Genomic DNA, 19,490 nt, shown 5'->3' with positions numbered 1-19,490 from the left:
AGTAAGTCTGCTTCTGATGAAATGTTCTTTTAGGGTCAAAACAACCTTAATTTGCATCTAATGAAAAGTGATCTTATGATGTTTCTGGTCAATTTCAAGTGTAAACATCCCACTGTACGATCAAACCTGAGATCCATCAGAAGGTCATTCAGGTGGGAGTATGGAGTCCTGTTCACTTTGTTAGGATGAGACTGTTTAGCTCATTTACAGTCAATTGAAAAACATGTGTTCAAATACACTGGATTCTACACTTTCTACTCTTACCATAATGCAGCTAAAAAAAAACTTTTTGGGGGCATATACAGCATATATGTGGTCAAACAAATAGTTTAAATGTTGAATGTGTAAGTTGTGTGCATATTCATGCGCTTACATGAATGATGTATGTGTTTGAGTCTGATGGTTTCAGCTGAATCCGTATCAAAGTTAGTGGCAGCACCATTTGACAACTCAGTTTCTAAGGGAACACAACTTTACACTAGCTTTATAAAGAGACTATAGTGTCATTATTTTAAAAAAGATATTTAGGACTTTTTTTCTTTTATTAGGAACAGCAAAAAGATAGAGATAGAAGGAGAGAGATAAATAATGTTTTTTCTGTTCTTGGAATTCTTTTTTGTAGTATAACATAAGATTGAAATAAATGAACTGACTTTGGAGGCGAGTCGCATCACTTTGCTATGTTTTCTTTATTCACATCCATTATTCTTGAGTCGACACAAACTTAAAGACAGGTGGGTTTTCTTCCTGGAAATGTGAAAAAAATGTTCATCTAATTGTCAAAGTTTGAAGCTGTTCTCCCATTGGAGCCACCTAAACTGAAAATAAATGCACTCTGTGTACTGTAAAGCACTTTAGATAAAAGCACTGTTTTAAAATGTCATGTAGAATATTTCAGGATTAGTTCAATGTTACATGCATCCCTAGTAAAGGTAAGCACATGCCTCCTGATTGGTTCATCAGAACGGCTAGACTCTCACTCAAGGTCAGCCCACTCTACACTCGCCATCCAGATGAAATGCTGATGAAACATTCTTCATCATCAGGGAGTCATTGACTATGATGTCCCCAGCATGAACTGGACCGAGCCAGCTGTTTGGAGGGGCTTATAGCTCTTTCACTGAAGGGTGAAAGCGGTGAACTCAGCACATCCACGACTGCTGCCTGCCATGTACAGGCCATTAAGAGAATCTGAGAGGAATACTAAACAGTCTGATGTGTGGGAGGCACAAAGAAAAAAAAAAAAAGCATCATATGTACAGACTGTAGAGCACATATGGGTGGTTCTGCACAGAGGAGCCAGGAAAAAAGAACAAACAAAGCCACAGGGAAATTATTGAAATTCAAAGGCCAATACATGATGTGTGCTTTTAAGCGGTCATATACTAATGTTGTTTGTCAGTCAGAGAAGTTTTGACATATAACATGGAAATCAACAGGATTAAATCAGTAAAAATAAAGAGTTTCCAAACATAAGGAGGGATTACACATATGCCAAACCCGTATTTTCATATTTTACATATTCATTCCCTGCCTTTATATGGTCTTAACCATGGCTGTCATTAAGAAAACTCACTTTCAACATAATCAATAATAGATATAAGTTCTATAAATTTTTTACAGAGATCCTTATGTGATGGTCCTAATAGCACAGCATCTTGTTATTCCTCTAAATTCTTGAATATAGTCTATGGTCAGAAGTGATTTCAAAACGATCTCATTATGCTTTGTAGTTATTTCACCCAACAAGAAAAATGGACAAAAGAAACATGCAATGAAATGAGATTCCATCCAGCTCTGTGCTGCAACTGCCATATGTTCCACAACACAGTTTATGGTTACTTAACTGTAACCAATAAGTGCAACAAAATACTTCTCCAACCGGAAGTGTGTTTTTAATAGCTGGAATAAAGAAGAGCATGACAAACGGAGACCAGATAAAAAAAGCCACATAAAAAGCCTACTGAGCATATGAACAATCGGTTAAAAAGCAGCCAATAAAACCAGACAGAGAGCTTTTATGTTCGGCTTTAGCCTAAAATATCCGTGCCAGATGTTGTAATTTCAAAATAAGGGATTTTTTCCCATTTGGTTCTTTGTATCACTGAGACTGTTTCGCTTCATATGCCTTTATTTTGAAATACACATCCGGAAGTTGTGCACTGACTTCCTACGGCTAACTTGTGGGCTGTGGGTGCATCCCCTCGTAGGTTAGCTAACGTGGGTTAGCCTGTTATGGAAGAAGAGGGAGCAGCGGAGGGGCTGTCTGTCTGATACACCGGGACTGGCTGGGACTAGTTCTGAGGCGTGATTTGGAAAGATAACGCTATAGACCGGAAGTCTGGGGGAACGCATTCGTGTTTGGTAACATTAAACCCACTCAGAGGGCTAAAATCACGGAACAGTGTCGTTTATTAGTAAAACATGGAGCCAACAGCTATGGAGTGTAATATTATCTCCCGCCGCCGTCGAGTTTAGCCTCCGCGGCCGCAGCTGGACCCTCGCGGCGGGCTACGGGAAGCAACGGGAATCTTTGTTTCGCATTTTTTTCATGGGACACAACCGGGCTTCCCCTCGCCTTCGTCGTTGTTTTTCAGCCGTGACAGCGTCCCCTTCGGCTGCTGTGGACTGTCAGCCGAGGTCCCCGTGTCTTATGGACTTGTGACGGTAGTTTTTTCGGCTTTTCGGGCAGTTTGTCCCTCCCTGACTAACGGCAGTCATGTTCGCGGTGCGGATCGTAACGGCGGACTACTATCTGGCAAGTCCCATTAAAGACCTGGACGTCTGCTATTCTGAATTCAGGGAGAGCGACGTGAAGAAAGTGCCGGTGGTGCGGATATTTGGAGCAACACCTGCAGGTTAGTCAACACTTGTGTGTGTTTGTGTTGTTTATTATTGGAGGTAATGGTGGCAGAGCTCCACGCGGCATGTTAATGCGGTCGGAGCTGCTGTTTGGGCACGCGCACATAAACACGTCCGTGCCGTATTGTTGAGAAGAAACCCAACAGTGAACCATGCAGAAGAACAGGAAGGGGTTTAAGGTGTTGTCACACTGTAATAACTCTGCTTGCATTGGGGCTGCAGCGGCGGGTGTCCTCCTCTGCCCCCACCTCCTCCTCCTCCTCCACCTCCTCCTCGCAGGGCTTTGCTTTGTTTTCGCTCCCCCTCTCCATCATGCCGTGGGGGTGGCGGACACCTTTTAGCTCCCAGGGCTCGGCTTATGCCTTTCCTTTCCACATGTGGCTTTCACAGGCAACTTTCATTCTCCCCCTTATGCTGTTTTTATTGTGTTTATACCAACCTGTGGATTAGACACAGACTAGACAACAGCATGCTGCCACCCCCTTGTCTGAATTTCTTCATTTTGCAGCTTTTTACAATAATGACAGGGCAGGCAGATGAATGGAGGATGAACTTTATTAACCTCCAGAGTTAAATATGGGCATTGCAGCATTGTCAAAGCTAAAGAAAAAGAAAAAGGAAGGAGACAGATTTTTTTTTTTTTTGGAGGAGGGGGGGTCCATCAAAGCAGAACAATAGAGGACAGCCTCAGAAAGGTACGAGCTGTCATGAAAACTGATTAATATGATGGATAACAATGAAGCAGTCGTGATAAATGGAAAAGCAGGCAATGTGACAATGAAATATAAAAGGCCAGGCTTATATATGTGAGGAAAATCTCATGTTATGCAGATTCCCGCTATGAGAAAATGATGCATTGATACATTTTGTACAGAAGACCGGCAGAGATTTAGATTTGTTTTCTCTGAGCTGTTGCACATGCCTGGCTGTGTAATAAAGCCATTACAGCAGAGCACTCAGTGTACCTTAATCCTCATGCTGCAAAACAATAGAATAATTTCCCACACAATAGCAAACGCATTAGCAACCCAGCCAAGTCCTCCAGCGTTTACCGTGTCTCTTTTCAGCTAAATTTGACAGGTGAAAACACCATTGCAGACTGGTACCGGTACTGGAGGAGTTAGTCCCCAGTCAGAAGGTGGGAGTCAAATGTGCCCCCCCCCCCAATCCATGGTATGTCAGAGCTCCACAGGACAGCCCCCGAGGTGCGTCCAGGAGGAAGGACCTCACTGAGGATTAAAGGATTTAGAGCAGAGGAATGAAGGACAGTGGGTCAGGGGTAGAGTGTCACGTTTAATTTGGTTCTGTCATAAACCTGCACATCCACATGCGTATATGGATGACGTGCACACACAGACACACTCTGCTGCAGAGGCAGTCTGGGTGGACTGGCAGCTGCATGTATGCTGACGAGCATTTCATCAGCACTGATTTAACCCCAATAATCCCAGTGAGCGGAGCAGTGCGGTTCTTCTCCATGGTACACTTTGTACTGATGTGACAAAAAGCTGTGTGACTTCAGTGAGACAGTGCATATAACGTTATTGTTTGATTTTGCTGGTCTTCGCTTCTCAGGCAGACACATTGGCAGCGCATGCTCATCAAATTCACTTTCATTCATGATTAAACTGCTGGTTATTTTCTGTTAATTGATGAAGTGTTTTTCTTTATCTACATCAATTCTGTTATTCAACCACATTTGTAGCAGGATTTTGCAGCAGACATCTACTTATTTTTAGGACTGTCACAATCTTGACATTTCAGTTGATGATTTTATGTCATAGAGATAATTTAATGAATGATATTGCTGGTTATTTTCTGCCACTATAGTAGTATAAGCCAAAAATAGTTTTATAATGCGTATAATAGCACACATAAGTACACACTTAATAACTGGCACTGATTGTAACAAGTGATTTCATTTGCATTTTAAATTTGGAAAGAAAAATTCCAACAAATCCATTATTTTAAGGCCAATAGATTCCAATTGGAATGCATTTGGATCCAAAAAATGTGCGCAGACATATGTAAAAATTAATTTTATGGATTCAAATGAATTTGTGAGTCCTTGGAAAATTCTTGTAAATTAAACACATTTTGCCATTTCAGTTGATTTCAATCAAAATGTACACTTAACCAGTGAAATTTACGTAAAATTTTATTTGTCTTCAATGTTTTTCCCCCTGAAATAGAATGGCATTGCCAATAAGTTGCATTCAACTCACTGTGTGTTTTTCTCGTACAAAGAAACTTTCACATAGATTTTCCATATTTCGCCATAACATTTAGCATCGTGCTAATGAAAGATAGTTGAAATTCTCCACTCAAAAGTGTCATTAAACCACAGAAGAGGAAAAAGGGGTGCAATTAAATGATATCATTAAAAATCATGGAAATGTGACATGTCTGTTAGTTTTCATACGGATGAATAACAATTATGCGAAGCAGTCATGATCAGTTGAAATAATCATGTTTTATAGCAGAAGAAGCACATACATACCTCAACAAACCTGTAGTTCTGTTGTATCCTGAAAATAACTGTACAATGTTACAGCCTGTTTTACTGTGTGCACCTCTGCCTCTGTCTGATTGGTAGTTTCCCTGAGTGTGTGGAGCCAAATCTCTATCATTTCCCCATTGGACTCAAACATGAGGACAGTAGTCAGCATTGTTTATTTTATATATGTGGTTTCAATGAGTCTTTGTGTTGTGTCAAGTTGCAGTAATGACAAAGTAACATAATTGTTGTTTGATGTCTGCTGTGGTGAAGGCTGTGCAGGTTTGCACAGTTGGACTCTCTTCTCCAGTTATTGTATCACTTTGTGGCCAACCATAGTCAAGAGTTGGCTCTGCGTTTCCAGAAATAAAATGACATCACCATCTGGAACATATAAAGCAGAGAGATCTCTTTCTTCCTCTGTTTGAGTTGCAGGAGACCTGTAGCTCAGAAACAGAGCCCCTGAAAAAGAGTCCGTTTAGAATATTTCCTGTCGCTTTCATGGTGACTTTTACTGTGGAACTTCCTGACCAGTTTGGTTTGTGTTTTGGCTTTTATCTCCTAAGTGTGTTTACCCTGGTGTCAGCAGTGCATCTGCACCATGTGGCCCAGTCCTCGTATTTATTCCCTGTCCTTCCCTGACCTGAGCTGTGCACACTTCCACCAATCAGAAGTGTGTAATTCGATGCCGTTCTTTTTTCTTCCTCTCTATTTGTTCTGATTCAGGCCAGCCTGCGTCTGTTGCAGCCAGTACTGTACATGCATACCAAAGACTCTTATAAAACACCACTGATACTTTGTGCATTGTAACAGTATGCTGCCTCATTGCACTATTGTGAGCTACATTTTTCTTTTGTCTTTAGGATTAATTTTGTTAGAGACAAAACATGTCAAATATTGTCCACTTAATCTCTTCCATTGTTTTCTTCTTGTTGAACCTTTTTGTGTTGTGTGATTTCACAAAGTTTTCTCTTGTTGTGTTTACTGCAAAAAAGAATAAACCACAAATAACTTTCTTCAACTTCACTTAGAAGCAAATTCTGGCTTTATAGCTTGAAACATATAGCGATTTGACACATTGAAATAATTAGGGCTGCAACTACTAGTTGACAAATAGTTGGCAGCAAAATTAGTCATTGAATAATTAGTCGTCAACAGTTCATTAGTGACTTCATGCACTTTTAAGGAAAAATGTTTATTTTGTTTCTGATTGCAACACTTGAGTGTTTAGTTTTTTGTGTAACAAACTTTGTTAAGCACTGTAACTGTTATGCATGAAGTGCACTTTTGGGAAAAAGGGGAAAAAAGTATGTTATTGCTGCTGCAATATTTGTTGAGTATTGAATTGAATATATTTATATATATGCATTCTAATTATTATGCACCAAATGTTATTGTTAAAGTAAAGAAAGTGTATTTTATTGCAGCAAGAGCTTTTTTTTTTTTTTTTTTTGAGTTCATAATCTGACTAGTCATCTATAACTATAACTTGTCAATGACCAGTTATAGTTATTGAAATAGTTGTTAGTTGCAGCCCAAGTGATAATTTTGGTGATTGCTGAATACATCCTCCAGACCTGTGCATACCAATTTCTCTGTAGGACAGAGAGAAAGAAGAGAGAGAGGTGAAAGAGAAAGTAGGAATACAGTCTGCTGTAAAAGTTCAACTTCTCAGTATCACTTTATTAATAAGCAGCTCATGTGTTGTGTCTGAAAGCAGCGAGCCTCTGCTCATACCCCTGAGAGTAGCTGTCAAGTTCCCTGCAACCTTTTGAGCTTCGGCTGCATTGATCTCTACCCTTGATGTAAACAAGCTGAGCCTTGATTCACTGACAGTCCTTTGGTCCCGTGATGGCGGGGGGCTCGCTGTTTTGGTTCCTTGTTCGGACATGTGCATTCAAGTGTTTTTTGGGTGTGTGTCCTGAATTAAAGTGCATGACCAATCAACCTGAATGAGGGGGCAGAACGCTGAAGTGAAGGGAGGGCCTCTTTCCTCTTTTGTTCTCCCTCCTCCCAGGTTTAGCTCTCTCCAGGGGAACCCTTAATGCCATCTGAAGGAATTCCTCCTGGATCCATTAATAGGATAATAGGCGGATTCCAAAGTACTCTGTGGCTCATTAGGCAGTGGGTCATTGTCCCCTTAACTGTTTACTTTCCACTCTCCCCGTCAGTTATTCCGGTTCAATTATCATCCTCTAACTACAGTTCTGCTCTACTAATTACTCTGTTAAAGCAGTGAGATGCTTGTACTCTGATGGCTTTGTTTTGATTCTTTTGTCATTCTGTCTCCTTGCTCTGGCATGTGTTGCGATATGATGTGATAGACATGAGAGGAAACGTTGCAGCCATGTTGGTGATAAAGGAGTGTCACAAAGGCAGACTGAATGCAGCTCCTCACTAATCCTCATCCTGTGATGTTTTTTTCTGAGATTGAGGCCCAGCTCCTTTTCAGGGATTTTGGCTGCTGGGCCACCAAGTTTAGTTCATATGAGATTCATTAAGTTGCTCAGTGCAATAAATGCACCTCATTGCATAGCGATGACATGCATTTTTACAACAGAGCTGTCTGTGCAAGCCATTACAGCATCACCAATGTTCAAATGCATTGATTTGCAGAATGTGTGAAAGTCTCTCTCTGCTCATATTCATCCCCAGCTCACCCTTCAAGCATACAGAGAAGACTCTAACGAAATGTATGAAGACATTAGTTAAACTTGTGTTAATCCTTGATAAGACCCCACATAAAGTGGTCCTCTGTAAATAACCTACCACATAGACTCATCTTAGATTACTTTAAGCATATGCTAAATGCCACTAAGGTAACCCCACCCCCCACCCCCCCTTCAGGATTATTCCAAGTTGTAGGCAGTTTCATTATACACCAATAATACTGAACACTTAACATTAACATTACCCTCTAGGCTGGCAGAGCAAACTTTTGCAAAAGAATAATAAACATATTTTAATTGAGAAAATAGTCTAAGACATTGAGAATTAAGAATAGCTGATGAATTAATTTATGAAAATTAATTAAATTAATGAACTAATCAAATAAGGAATTGATAAAGTAATTAATAAAAGATAATTAACATTTGCAACCTGTCATGCCATGCTACTGACACTTCCTTGGTTCTACAATGTTTAAAAAAAATTTTTTGTTCCCACAATGACAAATGGGGACATTTGAAGAGTCACACTGCAAACATTAGCTGTTTAATTTTGGAACTTTCCTCTTAACAATGAAGAGCATGGTATCATTGTTGCACTAACACTGAGGATCAATGTGGCACTCCTGGTATATCAGCAACTAGAGACCCCCTCCATGTGTGAACAAGAGGAGAAAAGAAGTCACTGCCTTTGACCCCACTGCAGGAAACGAATGCGAACAGCGACGTTGGTGAAAAGTTCTCTTAAAGCTATACCGTATGATGTGGCATTTTTACACTTTTCTTTTGTCATCTTAAAATGCTCCTAATAAGTGTGTGTCAAACTAAAATGTAAAAGAAATCCACCAGGTATTGAAACTCAAAAATATTTAATTCTCATATATTTCTTATAAAAGTCTGACCAATCATTTTAGTCGGTCCGAATGAAATAATTGGCCGAACCTGACTCAGCCTCCTGTCAATCATCCATTACGCCGTCCAGCATCCGATCCATTATCGCCGCCTCACATCCCATATGTGTACCACTGAATCTGACGCTTCACTGACACTGCTTCTCCTGTCACTGACCACAGTCTACTGTCTAGGATGTGTTTGGATAGAACTCAAATGCACATGTGGAAGAACAGAAACGACAACTGAGGGGCACAAACGGGAGTCTGATTAGTGAAAGATGGAGATAAAAGTCCGGAAGTCAGCTGTACTGGACTAAACAGGTCTGCATAAAGCTCAGCTTTTATGACGGTGGGACTCATACAGGTGCAATTACATGGTGTCACACAATGTATGATGATGTAGGATGATAATTGTTTGGACTATGAAACCTCAAATGTCCACGGAAAATTCGCGGAGGCTGCGCATTCACAGTGCGCGCGCCCATCCCCTGGGCACTGCAGTGAAGACACTGACCCAGCGCTGCACAGACCAGGTCTACTGATGGAACAGGAGCCACAGGCCCGCGGCAGGTGGATGATGCATCTGATTACTGAGGGAGGGGTCCGCGGACACGCCAAAACGGACCGGACCTCCACCTCTGCTTCCTCCTCCATTTCCATCGCGCATCAGGTGAGAGGAGGAGAGAGGAGGAGGAGCCTCAGAGCTCAGGCAGAGGGAAGGGGGCGGGGCTTTGGAGGGAGGCAGGTTGTTCATGTTCACACTTTTACTAAGTGCTGTGAGAAATGCCACATCGGTAGGTATAGCTTTAAGGTTGTGAATTTGATTTATACAGTGCACAATCTAATTTTGGAAACTAACCACACTGCAACACTGAGCAGCATTTTCATGGCATCTGTGGCTATAATCTGTATTTATTTCAGTTTTTTACTGTTGTAGAAAAGTTAACAGCTTTGAATTTGACATGTTACTTTATCCACGTGCTGTAACTGACTGACTCACCCACTCAGTTTGTGACTTTATTTGCCCGTGCACATCCTGAATTATTCTTCTCTTGCCTGACAATCGCTCACCACTCTGTAGTGCTCTTGTACTTGTACCACTATCATTTCAGTCATGTCTCTTGTATTGAAGGGGCCTATCGACGTCCAAGGCATTTCCGGTGTGCTCTCTGCTTTCAGGAGGCTTGTCCAGACACAGTCAGGACAGCCGCAGTGAGTAGCGGCTTTAATAAGTAAACAGACTCATGGGCTACCCCTCCCCTTCCTTTCAAGCCTGTGAGAATCACACAGAATTGTGGGAGGATGTTTGGTCTCTGTGAATGCCTCGATACCACAGGTGGCCTCTGTGCTGGAGCACAATCACAGAGGCTCAATAGCTTGTGGCTAATGAGCAACATCTGGTACAGGAGTGATGGCCTGTGTACATCGCTGATTCATCAAGTCATTCAAGCAAATGATCAGTTCTATGCAAATACAAAGGAGCTCTGGTACATTATAACCAGTGTTTCTGCTGGTAAAGTTTAGCCGTGGCGCTGCGCCACTTTTAACATTTACTAGTTCATAACAGTGAGTTATAATGTATTGTGTAGGTAAACACCAAGACACAAAACACACGAGTGCTAAAAAACTTTCACTAATATTGAGCAGGCAGGGTGAATGTGAAGTCTGGGTTGGTACAGTTCTTCTGACTTTCCAAGTTGGAAATCCCATTTTAGGAGGCGCTATAGTCAAGGTTACTACTTCCCTGTTCAGAGGGAACGCACCATATGCCTGTTAGGAAATTAACAAAAAGTTAAAATAAACAGAAGGTTCACCCTCTATTCTTGCATGATGAAGTGTCCATGCTTTTATCTTAATTGCTGGCAGTGGGGCCACCATTAGTGTATTTAATTTGTTACCTTTGGTCACATTAGAAATGTGATGAGTTCCTGAGTTAACACATTCATTGGAATGGATGTGCATCAGGTCACAGTGACTTTTTGGCAAGTTTTTTTTTTTTTTTTTTTTTCCAGTTAATCCTTGTGTCCAAGTGAATGTTGGTGCTAATGTGGTGTCTTTCTGTTTGGTCATTCTTGAGATATTGTATTTTATATTTAATTTTAATACTGTGAATGAGATAGTCAAACCTCACATTCTCATAGTCTTTTAAAGGTTGAATTTAATCAGTGAATCTAATATAAAACTTTTAATGAATTGGCAACCACTTTAATAATCAATGTCTTTTTGAAAATAACAAAATACTCTGATTCCTCTTCTTAAAGTTTATAATATTTTTCATTCTTCTGTGATAGTAATTTGAGTATCTTTGATTTGTGGACCAAGAAAGACAATTGAGTGTTGTCCTCATCTGTGGTAAATGATAATGGACTTTTTTCAGTGAAGAAAATGGTTGTCAGATTGAAATTAAGTGTTAGTTACATCCCTAGTTGCCTTTAAGAACTACATGGTCTTTATATTGAACATCCACATGAGTTGGTCCCTGTTTTTGTTCATGCCCTGTTTCTTTAACTTTGACACTACATTCAAAAGCACATGGACTTCCTGCTGCTGTGGCTCATAATACATCCAGCACATCATCAGCCACATTTAGCCATGAACCAGTGTAGAGATGGAACCTGCATTCACAGTGTGTTACCCGCTAAAGCAGCTTTTGGCGGACTAGTTAAATGAAGGAGCCCCAGGGAGCACAGAGTAGCTTGAGCTGTCTGTGAGTTCTTTTTGTCTTGAAGGAGCTGTGGGTGAACACAGACTGCTTCAGTGTCCTTGCTGCTGCTGCTGCTGTGGCAGCCCAGTCATCTGATTGATGGCCATAATAGCTCCCTCTGGCTCCTCAGTGGGTTTCCTAAGGCGTCGCTATTGAGGGCACAGCTCTGACACTGCAGCAACCCCCGTCCCCAATGCATTACTGTCACCTACTGTCAGACCAAGTCAGGCCACACGTGAACTCACATTAACATCTGGAGCTGCTGGATGTGTTTTTCCACTGTTGGGCAGACTATGCATTTTTTAGTAAGTGACACTGAATGTTTTTGCAGAAAAGTAAAAGCACTTGTTCAGATGCTATTGTAATTGTAGTCCATTGTCATGGTGACTTCAGCCTTGGCCATTGCTGTCTTCAGAAACCCACTTCTGCAGTGAAGCTTCTCCAAAGCTCTATTCTCCAGAACCACTATATGCACTTCTATTTGCAACTTTAATGTGTTTCTCCCATCTTCCTACGTTTTTGACGCATCCAAGTCCAGGTGGATGTTTTTTGCTAGTATGAAATAAGCTTTAAACTGTATTCATACTGGTCTTAAATTCAACCCGTTGAAACATGTAGAAACCATGAAGGGAGAAATGAAAGCAGAATGTATGATGTGGTGGTTGCTTGGTGATAACGTGCCATGGTCTGTAACAGTCTCAGCAGTGGAAAAGCTTGCACATGTACAATATATATGTTAGCGCTTGAAATATATTTGTTAAAGTAACTTGAGTTAAACTAATCTTTTTCACATCTGATAACAGACCAACGGTTGGTGCTGTAGATGCAGGTGTAAATGTTCAAAATCAATCAAGATGCATTTGAAAGTTCCAACAAAGTCTCAACTCACACACTTACCCTGGAATAACCCAGCCAATGAGTTTAGATTATTGAGCATCACGTCCGAGAGTAAACACATTTTCTTTGTAAATATGATTACACAAAGTGAACAGAAACAGGCATTTAGAGTGCACTGGAGGCCATGAGCACATGGTAGGCTGTAAAATGAGCTTTTGCAAGAGTTGTTGGTGTTTGTTGTGCAGTAGCTGTTTGCCAGATGGATTTGCCATTGAGGTAATGTGATTTAGCTCATCTCCATGGTGAGATGGAGTCCAGTCGTTTGGGGTTAGAAGGGGCTAACAGGAAGTGTTTTGTCTTTTGATGCAGCTGTATGAAAAAGCTGGCGTTTGATGTGAAGTGCCTGCTAATGCAGGGGCCTGGTGAGGGCCACTCAGTACAGTCGTCCTTTCTTAAAGCTTAATGCTCTTTCCAAAGCAGGTTTCTGTAATGTGGTTCTGTGTGGTCTGTGGAGAGAGAGGCTAGTGTTGGCACGTGGTGTTGGGTCATTTCAGGTCCTCTGCTCAGTGTTGGGTTCTTCCTCTCTCCTCTTGTAGCATTGTCCCTACAGAGTGTGGGAGAGGGGGAGGGACACGGAGGGGGGGGGGCTGCTTTGTCCGCCGAGCCTGTGTGAGAGACTTCCCACTCAGCGTTCCCTCAGGGCCTCTGGCACTGCTGCAGGAGAACTCTGCAGTGTTTCAAGGCAGATTAAGACCTTGTTTAAAGAGAATGAAAGAATTTGGCAGGCCGATGGAAGCTTGAATCGCTGCTGGAAGGGAGAGAATGCTTTGAACCTGCTATGTTGAGCATTCAGCATGGATGTTAATGAGGCCTGTATGAGTGTGTACTTACATGCATGCAGTGCATGCACACTTACAGACAAACAAAGCAATTACGTTCTCATCTCTAGAAGTGGGGTATATCTGCAAATGTGGGTGGAGTGCTGCTTCTTAGTACAGAATTACACTGTTATTCTTAGTGCTATAATTCTGTGATAAGAATGACAGTATTTTTCCACTACATGTAAATGTCTTACTATGGAATTTAAAAGAACTGACTATCAAGGCCAAGATTGGACGTAACGAGGGCTGCACAACTACTGAAGTTTACTCATCATAATGAGAGTTTTAATTTTTTCAATCTGTGTTGACCAAGTGGGTGCAAAGTATATTGTATATGTTCCTAACCAGGAATTTTGCCAGGTTTCTGGTGCCTGCGGTCAGTGCACACAGTCTGTGAGGTCCTACCTTTCACACATGTGAAATGTACATTCATGTCAATGATGACTCAACAGTGTACAGTCCACAGTTTCTTGTACATATATCTTTGATGCTGCAGTGTTCCCATTAATCACCTAATCCGTGGCCTAATGCTGCGTTTCCACTACGTGGAACCGGCTCGGCTCGACTTGACTTGGGTACCAGATACTATTCCTGGAGACTGTTTCCATTACAGGATACTACTGACCTACAGTACCTGGTCGTCATAGCGATGCAGCGTGTTACTTCTGTGTCGTCTGCTCAGAGAGTTGCTGATAAACTCGCTTGTTGCGTGTTGTCTCGTCAAATTCATGCTGAATTTTTACGTCGGCCACTAAAGACTGAATCTCCTGACTGAATGGTGTAGTTTTGCGGGCTGTCATAATGTGGATTAACCTACCACTATATTACTGTAAACTTTCACATCTGTTTTTTGTAAAACGGATGTGGAAACGCAAAAAGGCCAAGTCGAGTCGAGTTGAGCCAAGCTGGTACCACGTAGTGGAAACATGGCATAATTGGTCCCACTGGAGTTTTATGATGAATTAAAATGTTTTTACATTCTAACAATTCTAAAACGTCAGTGTGTAAATCAGAGTCATTGCACATCAGAGTTCAGATGCCAAACACGCAGATGAAAGACTTATAGTAATTCTTCATTATTTCTTCAGCAATAACAAAGCAACATGTTGCACAAACTCTGCAAGTCATCATGGACTAAAACCACTTACTTGTAGGTAACTTAAAAGCAGTAGGTTTATGCTACGTCCTCTGTAAATTACTGTAATTACAGTGAAAAACATTTAGGGAAGCACCGATCTGACTTTTTCAGTTCTGATGCCAATACCGATGCTGGGACTTTGCATATCGTTCAGTACCGATCCGTTATCACTGTTGATTTAGAGCAGAGGTTCTAAACTGGGGAGGACACTCTCCCAGTGGGCTTGTGGGGGGGTGTGTGCGTGTTGTCGTGAGTGACATTGTCGGGCACGCAAAAATTTAAAGGGGAAGGATTGGTCTTACAAATCAGTTGCTTTTACTGATTCCCAGTCCAGCTAAAATGTTAATATTGGGGCCGATATCCGGTCCTAATGTTGGATCGGTGCAACCTTTATAATATGATAGTGCTATTATTTTATTTCTGAAATGACACAATCTGTACCATCCCTTTTTAAAAGGTCATATAACGAATATTAATCGCTCAACTCTGCATTTTGCATAATTTTGAATATGGACGTAACTGCAGTATTCAGATGTCTATCTCAAAAAAAGTTGGGCTATATCAGCCCAATAATAAATGAAACACTACGCCCAAATTTTCCTTACCGTTTGGCATACAAGGTGACATTTACATCCTTCAGTAACTCATTGAGTTACCCATAACAAGTAATTTCCTCTCATTTTAAGTCTTCTCAGAATAATTTTCTCTGTCAGTTTTTAGATTTCATATGCCCTGTCTGAGTCCATAATCTGTGACAGCTGTCATTTTTGGCTATCTGACAGATTTTCTGTTTGTTCTCATTTTCTGTTGACGTGAAAAACTGTTTAAAAGAAATGAAAGTGGGCAAACATCGTTTCTTTTTTTCCCATTCTGACAGACTTTAAAGCATCACCATAGCAGTCCTAGTAACTTGTGCCAGCCTAGCAACATTAGTTTAGACAGTGTTAGTTATCTATTAATTTTGAAACATCCGTATATGCCAAACGGTGAGCAGATGATCAGATCACCCAGCTCCATTTTTTGCCTATGAATTTTCTTTAAGATTACAGAACCACCATCCTTATTAATGTTATGCAGAATAATGCTGTAACACTGCTGCTTCACATATCAGCCACATGTGAACCCAACAACCCTGAATCATTACAGACCACATCTTTGTAAGTGTAATCTCTGGAGCTTTGTGCATGTGTTTTTGTGCAGAGCAGATTTGCGTATATGTGGTGCAACATATGTGCACGAGTGTTCTTTTCAGAGTTGTGCAGCAGCATCCATCAGTCTGTCTGCCTGTTTTTTTCATCTCAGTCCGCAGTGGTGACTGAGGGGCCTTTTTTGATCAATTTTTAATTTCAGTGCAGTGTACAGTCAGTTTGAGGGTAGGCTTATTAAATAGGGAGGGAGGAGGGAAATTCTGGAAGCCCTGCTCTAAAAATAGCACAGCCCTTGTGTATATACTGTGCATAATGCTTGTATTTCAATGCAACAGTGAGCTGGTTGTTTTTGCTTTTGCCTGTGAAGCCGCCAGCTTTTTAAATGTGTATGCAGTCAAATTATTTAACATTTTCTTCTGGAGCTTTTTGTATCTGTAATCTGCCCCACTCAGAGTAATATCTCTGTCGCAGTTCAGAGTATGTTTCTCCTTGTGTCTTTATGGCCGTCCGTGTGTCAGAATGTGATGGCAGAGTCGAGGATGCTGCTGATAGCAAAAGAAAGAGAGAGGGAGAAAGGGTGAACAAGTGTGGATCTCGCTCACCCAATGCACCAGCTGAGCTGCCGTCCCTACTTCTTGTGATGTGTGGCGTAGAGCGAGACATGCCGTGAATATCAAATTTCATTTGAACTGAGGAAAGGAGGGCAAGGCAAATGCTTAGAAATATCTCCTGTTGGCTAGTGAGGAGATTGCAGGCCCTGATCATAGAGAACATTATCAGCATCTTCTAACACCAATTAGTTTTAGCCGGTTGTCCTCATAGTCATTATAAAATCTGTACCACCTCTATGCAGCCACACTGTCAGCGTTGTCACCATCTAATGCTGTAACTGCATGAAACGCCCTCTGTCTCCATTAATGAGGCGAGTTTTACATAATGTCTTACATAAGGACTGCAGCATCTCCTCGTCAGACTGGTCCACATTCAGTTAATTAATTTGCACATTCTGACCACGGAGTTAGGAAGTGTGTTTCCAATCCAGCTGTTTGTAGTCAGATTTCAAATTGTACAAGAAACAAAACATAGGTGGAGATTAGGGCTGCACGATTTTGGCCAAAAATACAATCCAGATTTTTTTTCTCTAAAAACTCAATTTTCGATTTTGATTTTTGTAAAACCTCAAAAGACAACAGACATCAGCATGTTGTTTTCATGAGCAGCCCGCAATGCAAGGCACTGCTCCCTACCTCAAATCTGTGACAGTATCATGGAATCCCCAAAAATTCTGTTATAGGCTCACAAAAGTTATACCAATGTAAGTCAGTGACAGGCATCAGTCATGCATGTGCGTGTGGACCTCGTAATATGAATGATCCCCATGCAGTTATATTTAAAGTGGGGGATCTGTGTGTGGAGGAGACCGACCCAGGACATGGGACACAGGAGGGATTATATCTGTGGTCTGGCCTGGGAACGCCTTGGGATTCCCCCAGAGCAGGTGGATGTGTCTGGGTAGAGGGCTGTCTGGGCTCCTCTGCTGAGGCTGCTGCCCCCGTGACCCGGACCCGGATCAGAAGAAGACGGTACGGTGTGGATGCCGTTAAATTGGAATTGAGGGATCTGTGCATGGACCACAGCTTACATTGGTGTCACTACTGCAGGCCCATCACAGATTTAAGGTCCTTGGTCATTACAGGGACTTCTGTGAAAGACTGCTCTCACAGTTAGGAGGAGGAGCCTACAGTAGCCCAGAGGTGCGGTCCGGAGACATGAGAGAGATGAAATCAATTTGGCGATTTCCTTTTTTTAAAAATCGTACATTGAGTACCCATTAAGCCCATGCCAGACTTTTTACATATTTTGACAAATTAAACAATAAAAACATTAAAAATTGGTGTAAGTGAATTATTGCCACTTTGAATGAGAGATTAAACTATCATTTTAACTCAAATGTTCTCACTTAAACTGGGGTGGTATATATTAAAAATGTCTGAAAAGCAGATTTGGTGGGCTTAATAGGGACGTTTACCCTAACATTTAACATACCAAAATGCACTAGAATGCAGCATTTTAGGTTTATTTTTTCCAAAAATTTCCTGGTTCACTTTTACACCTGCTGGAATATTACACACCTTGGTTTTTTTTGTTTTATTTTTTTACACACCCTGTTCCTCCATTTCTGCCTAATACCCTGGCTGTGAGGTTCCCAGTCTCTGTGCCTGTACATGAACCTTAAAGCTGTGCTCACTGACCTGCTCTGGTCACACGTCCTTTTAGACACTGTAGAAGTCCAGAGAACAGTCTGTTGGTGAGAAGTGGCTTCAAAGAAAGAAAATAGACCATTCCTTAAAAAGTATGATTTTTTCCTTATCCACTGTATCCGAGGCTGCTGCAGTCTGCTTGTCCACGTTATCAGTCTGTTCTCTGATGTGGCCATAGTGTTTCAAGTGTGTCTGTATGTGTGCTGTCTTCAGTAGCTGCAGGAACCCTGAGGATTTCCCCTCTGCTGGTCATACTCTATGCTTTCCATCGTCTCTTTGTCTCTGTGCTGCACCCCCCTCCCCCCATATCAACATTTCTTTGTTTTCCCAGAAACATTCATGCTGTGTTTCGAGGATTTTCACTTTCTCTGAATCACATCAGTGTTTCCTTTCATCTCAGCCTGCTCTGTCGTCCTGTCCTCAGACTGTCCTCAACTGCCTCCATGGGAGACCTGCTGCATAGCGCTCATACGTGGACTGTTTACAGCTGGAGATAGTCCAGCCTGCTGCCACATTCATTGATTAATTGACTCAAATCGATTAAAATAAAAACAATTCGATTACAATTTTCCTCAATCAAATCTTTCTTCCCTTAATTTTGCCCGTCAAACATTGGTTCCACTGTTTTTTCACACAAATGCTTATTATGACACCAGGATCAACGCAATCAATGAGGATAAAAAGGCATAAAACATCTATATGCTCACCTTTCCTCATTGGAACCATTATTTACTCCCTTAAACTTTTGATTGATTTTGATTTTTACAATTTAAAAACATAAAGCCAAATATTTTTAATGTTTGTGTGAAAGCGTAAAAGTTTAAAGGAGTAAGTGATGATTTCATTGAAGAAAAGTAAACATATAGACATTTTCTGCCTTTTTGTCCTTGTCTCTTCTGAGCTATACTCCATGTTGTTTGTGTTGATCCTGGTGACATGTGTGTCACAATAAGTGTCCGTGTGAAACACAACAGTGGAACACATGTTTAACGGCGGCGAAATTAAGGAAATGAAGCTTTAATTCAGGAAAATTGTTGTTGAATATTTTTTTAGAATTGATTCAAGTTCATTAATTGTTTCAGCTCTAATCATGACCTCTGTGTGAATGGTATTTAAGGAGTCATAGGACAAACCTCAGTGCTCCTGTTTATGGTTGTATTTGAGGTTTGAAAACACAGTCTGCATTTCAATTAAACTCCAGTGGACCATTTCATGCAGCAGGAGTGACTTAAATCATTTCCTTGGATGAATTTCTGTGATGAGCTTGTATTTGCCGTCAGTGAAGTCCGATTCTTGGGCTGCTTGCTGACTGTTCATGTTGAGTAAATTGTCTGCTTTGACTTCGATTGGCAGTATGAAAAATAATTTTAAAAACCTAATTGAATCAGGTACACCCATGAGCTTATAAATATGCAGCAAACCCCCAGTACAGTTTTCATGCCTCCTCTTGCACTGAAACTAAATTGGATTTTCCTCTTCTGTTGCACACAAAGACATGTAGTGTTTTTTCACATTCATGTTGGTGCAGCTTAATTACATTAAGCCCATACTCCTCCTCCCTCCTCCAGCCCCCTATCCTCCTCTATGTCTCTGTATGTACTCT

At 41.2% G+C, this 19,490-nt stretch overlaps 1 protein-coding gene across 1 annotated transcript in view; it reads left to right on the top strand.

Annotated features, from left to right (window-relative positions):
- Window positions 1-2,209: 2,209 nt before the first annotated feature.
- Window positions 2,210-19,490, top strand: part of rev3l (REV3 like, DNA directed polymerase zeta catalytic subunit) — a 116,603-nt gene continuing 99,322 nt past the window's right edge. Inside the window, exon 1 of the mRNA XM_030128126.1 lies at window positions 2,210-2,858. Coding sequence (XP_029983986.1) covers window positions 2,720-2,858 — 139 coding nt within the window. The 5' untranslated portion in view covers window positions 2,210-2,719. The remainder of the gene's footprint in view (window positions 2,859-19,490) is intronic.

The sequence above is a fragment of the Sphaeramia orbicularis genome, chromosome 24 (assembly GCF_902148855.1).
Source record: "Sphaeramia orbicularis chromosome 24, fSphaOr1.1, whole genome shotgun sequence".
Taxonomy (NCBI): Eukaryota; Metazoa; Chordata; class Actinopteri; order Kurtiformes; family Apogonidae; genus Sphaeramia; species Sphaeramia orbicularis.
The sequence above is the reverse complement of the archived record's forward strand: the minus strand, read 5'-3'. Positions and strand labels throughout refer to the sequence as shown.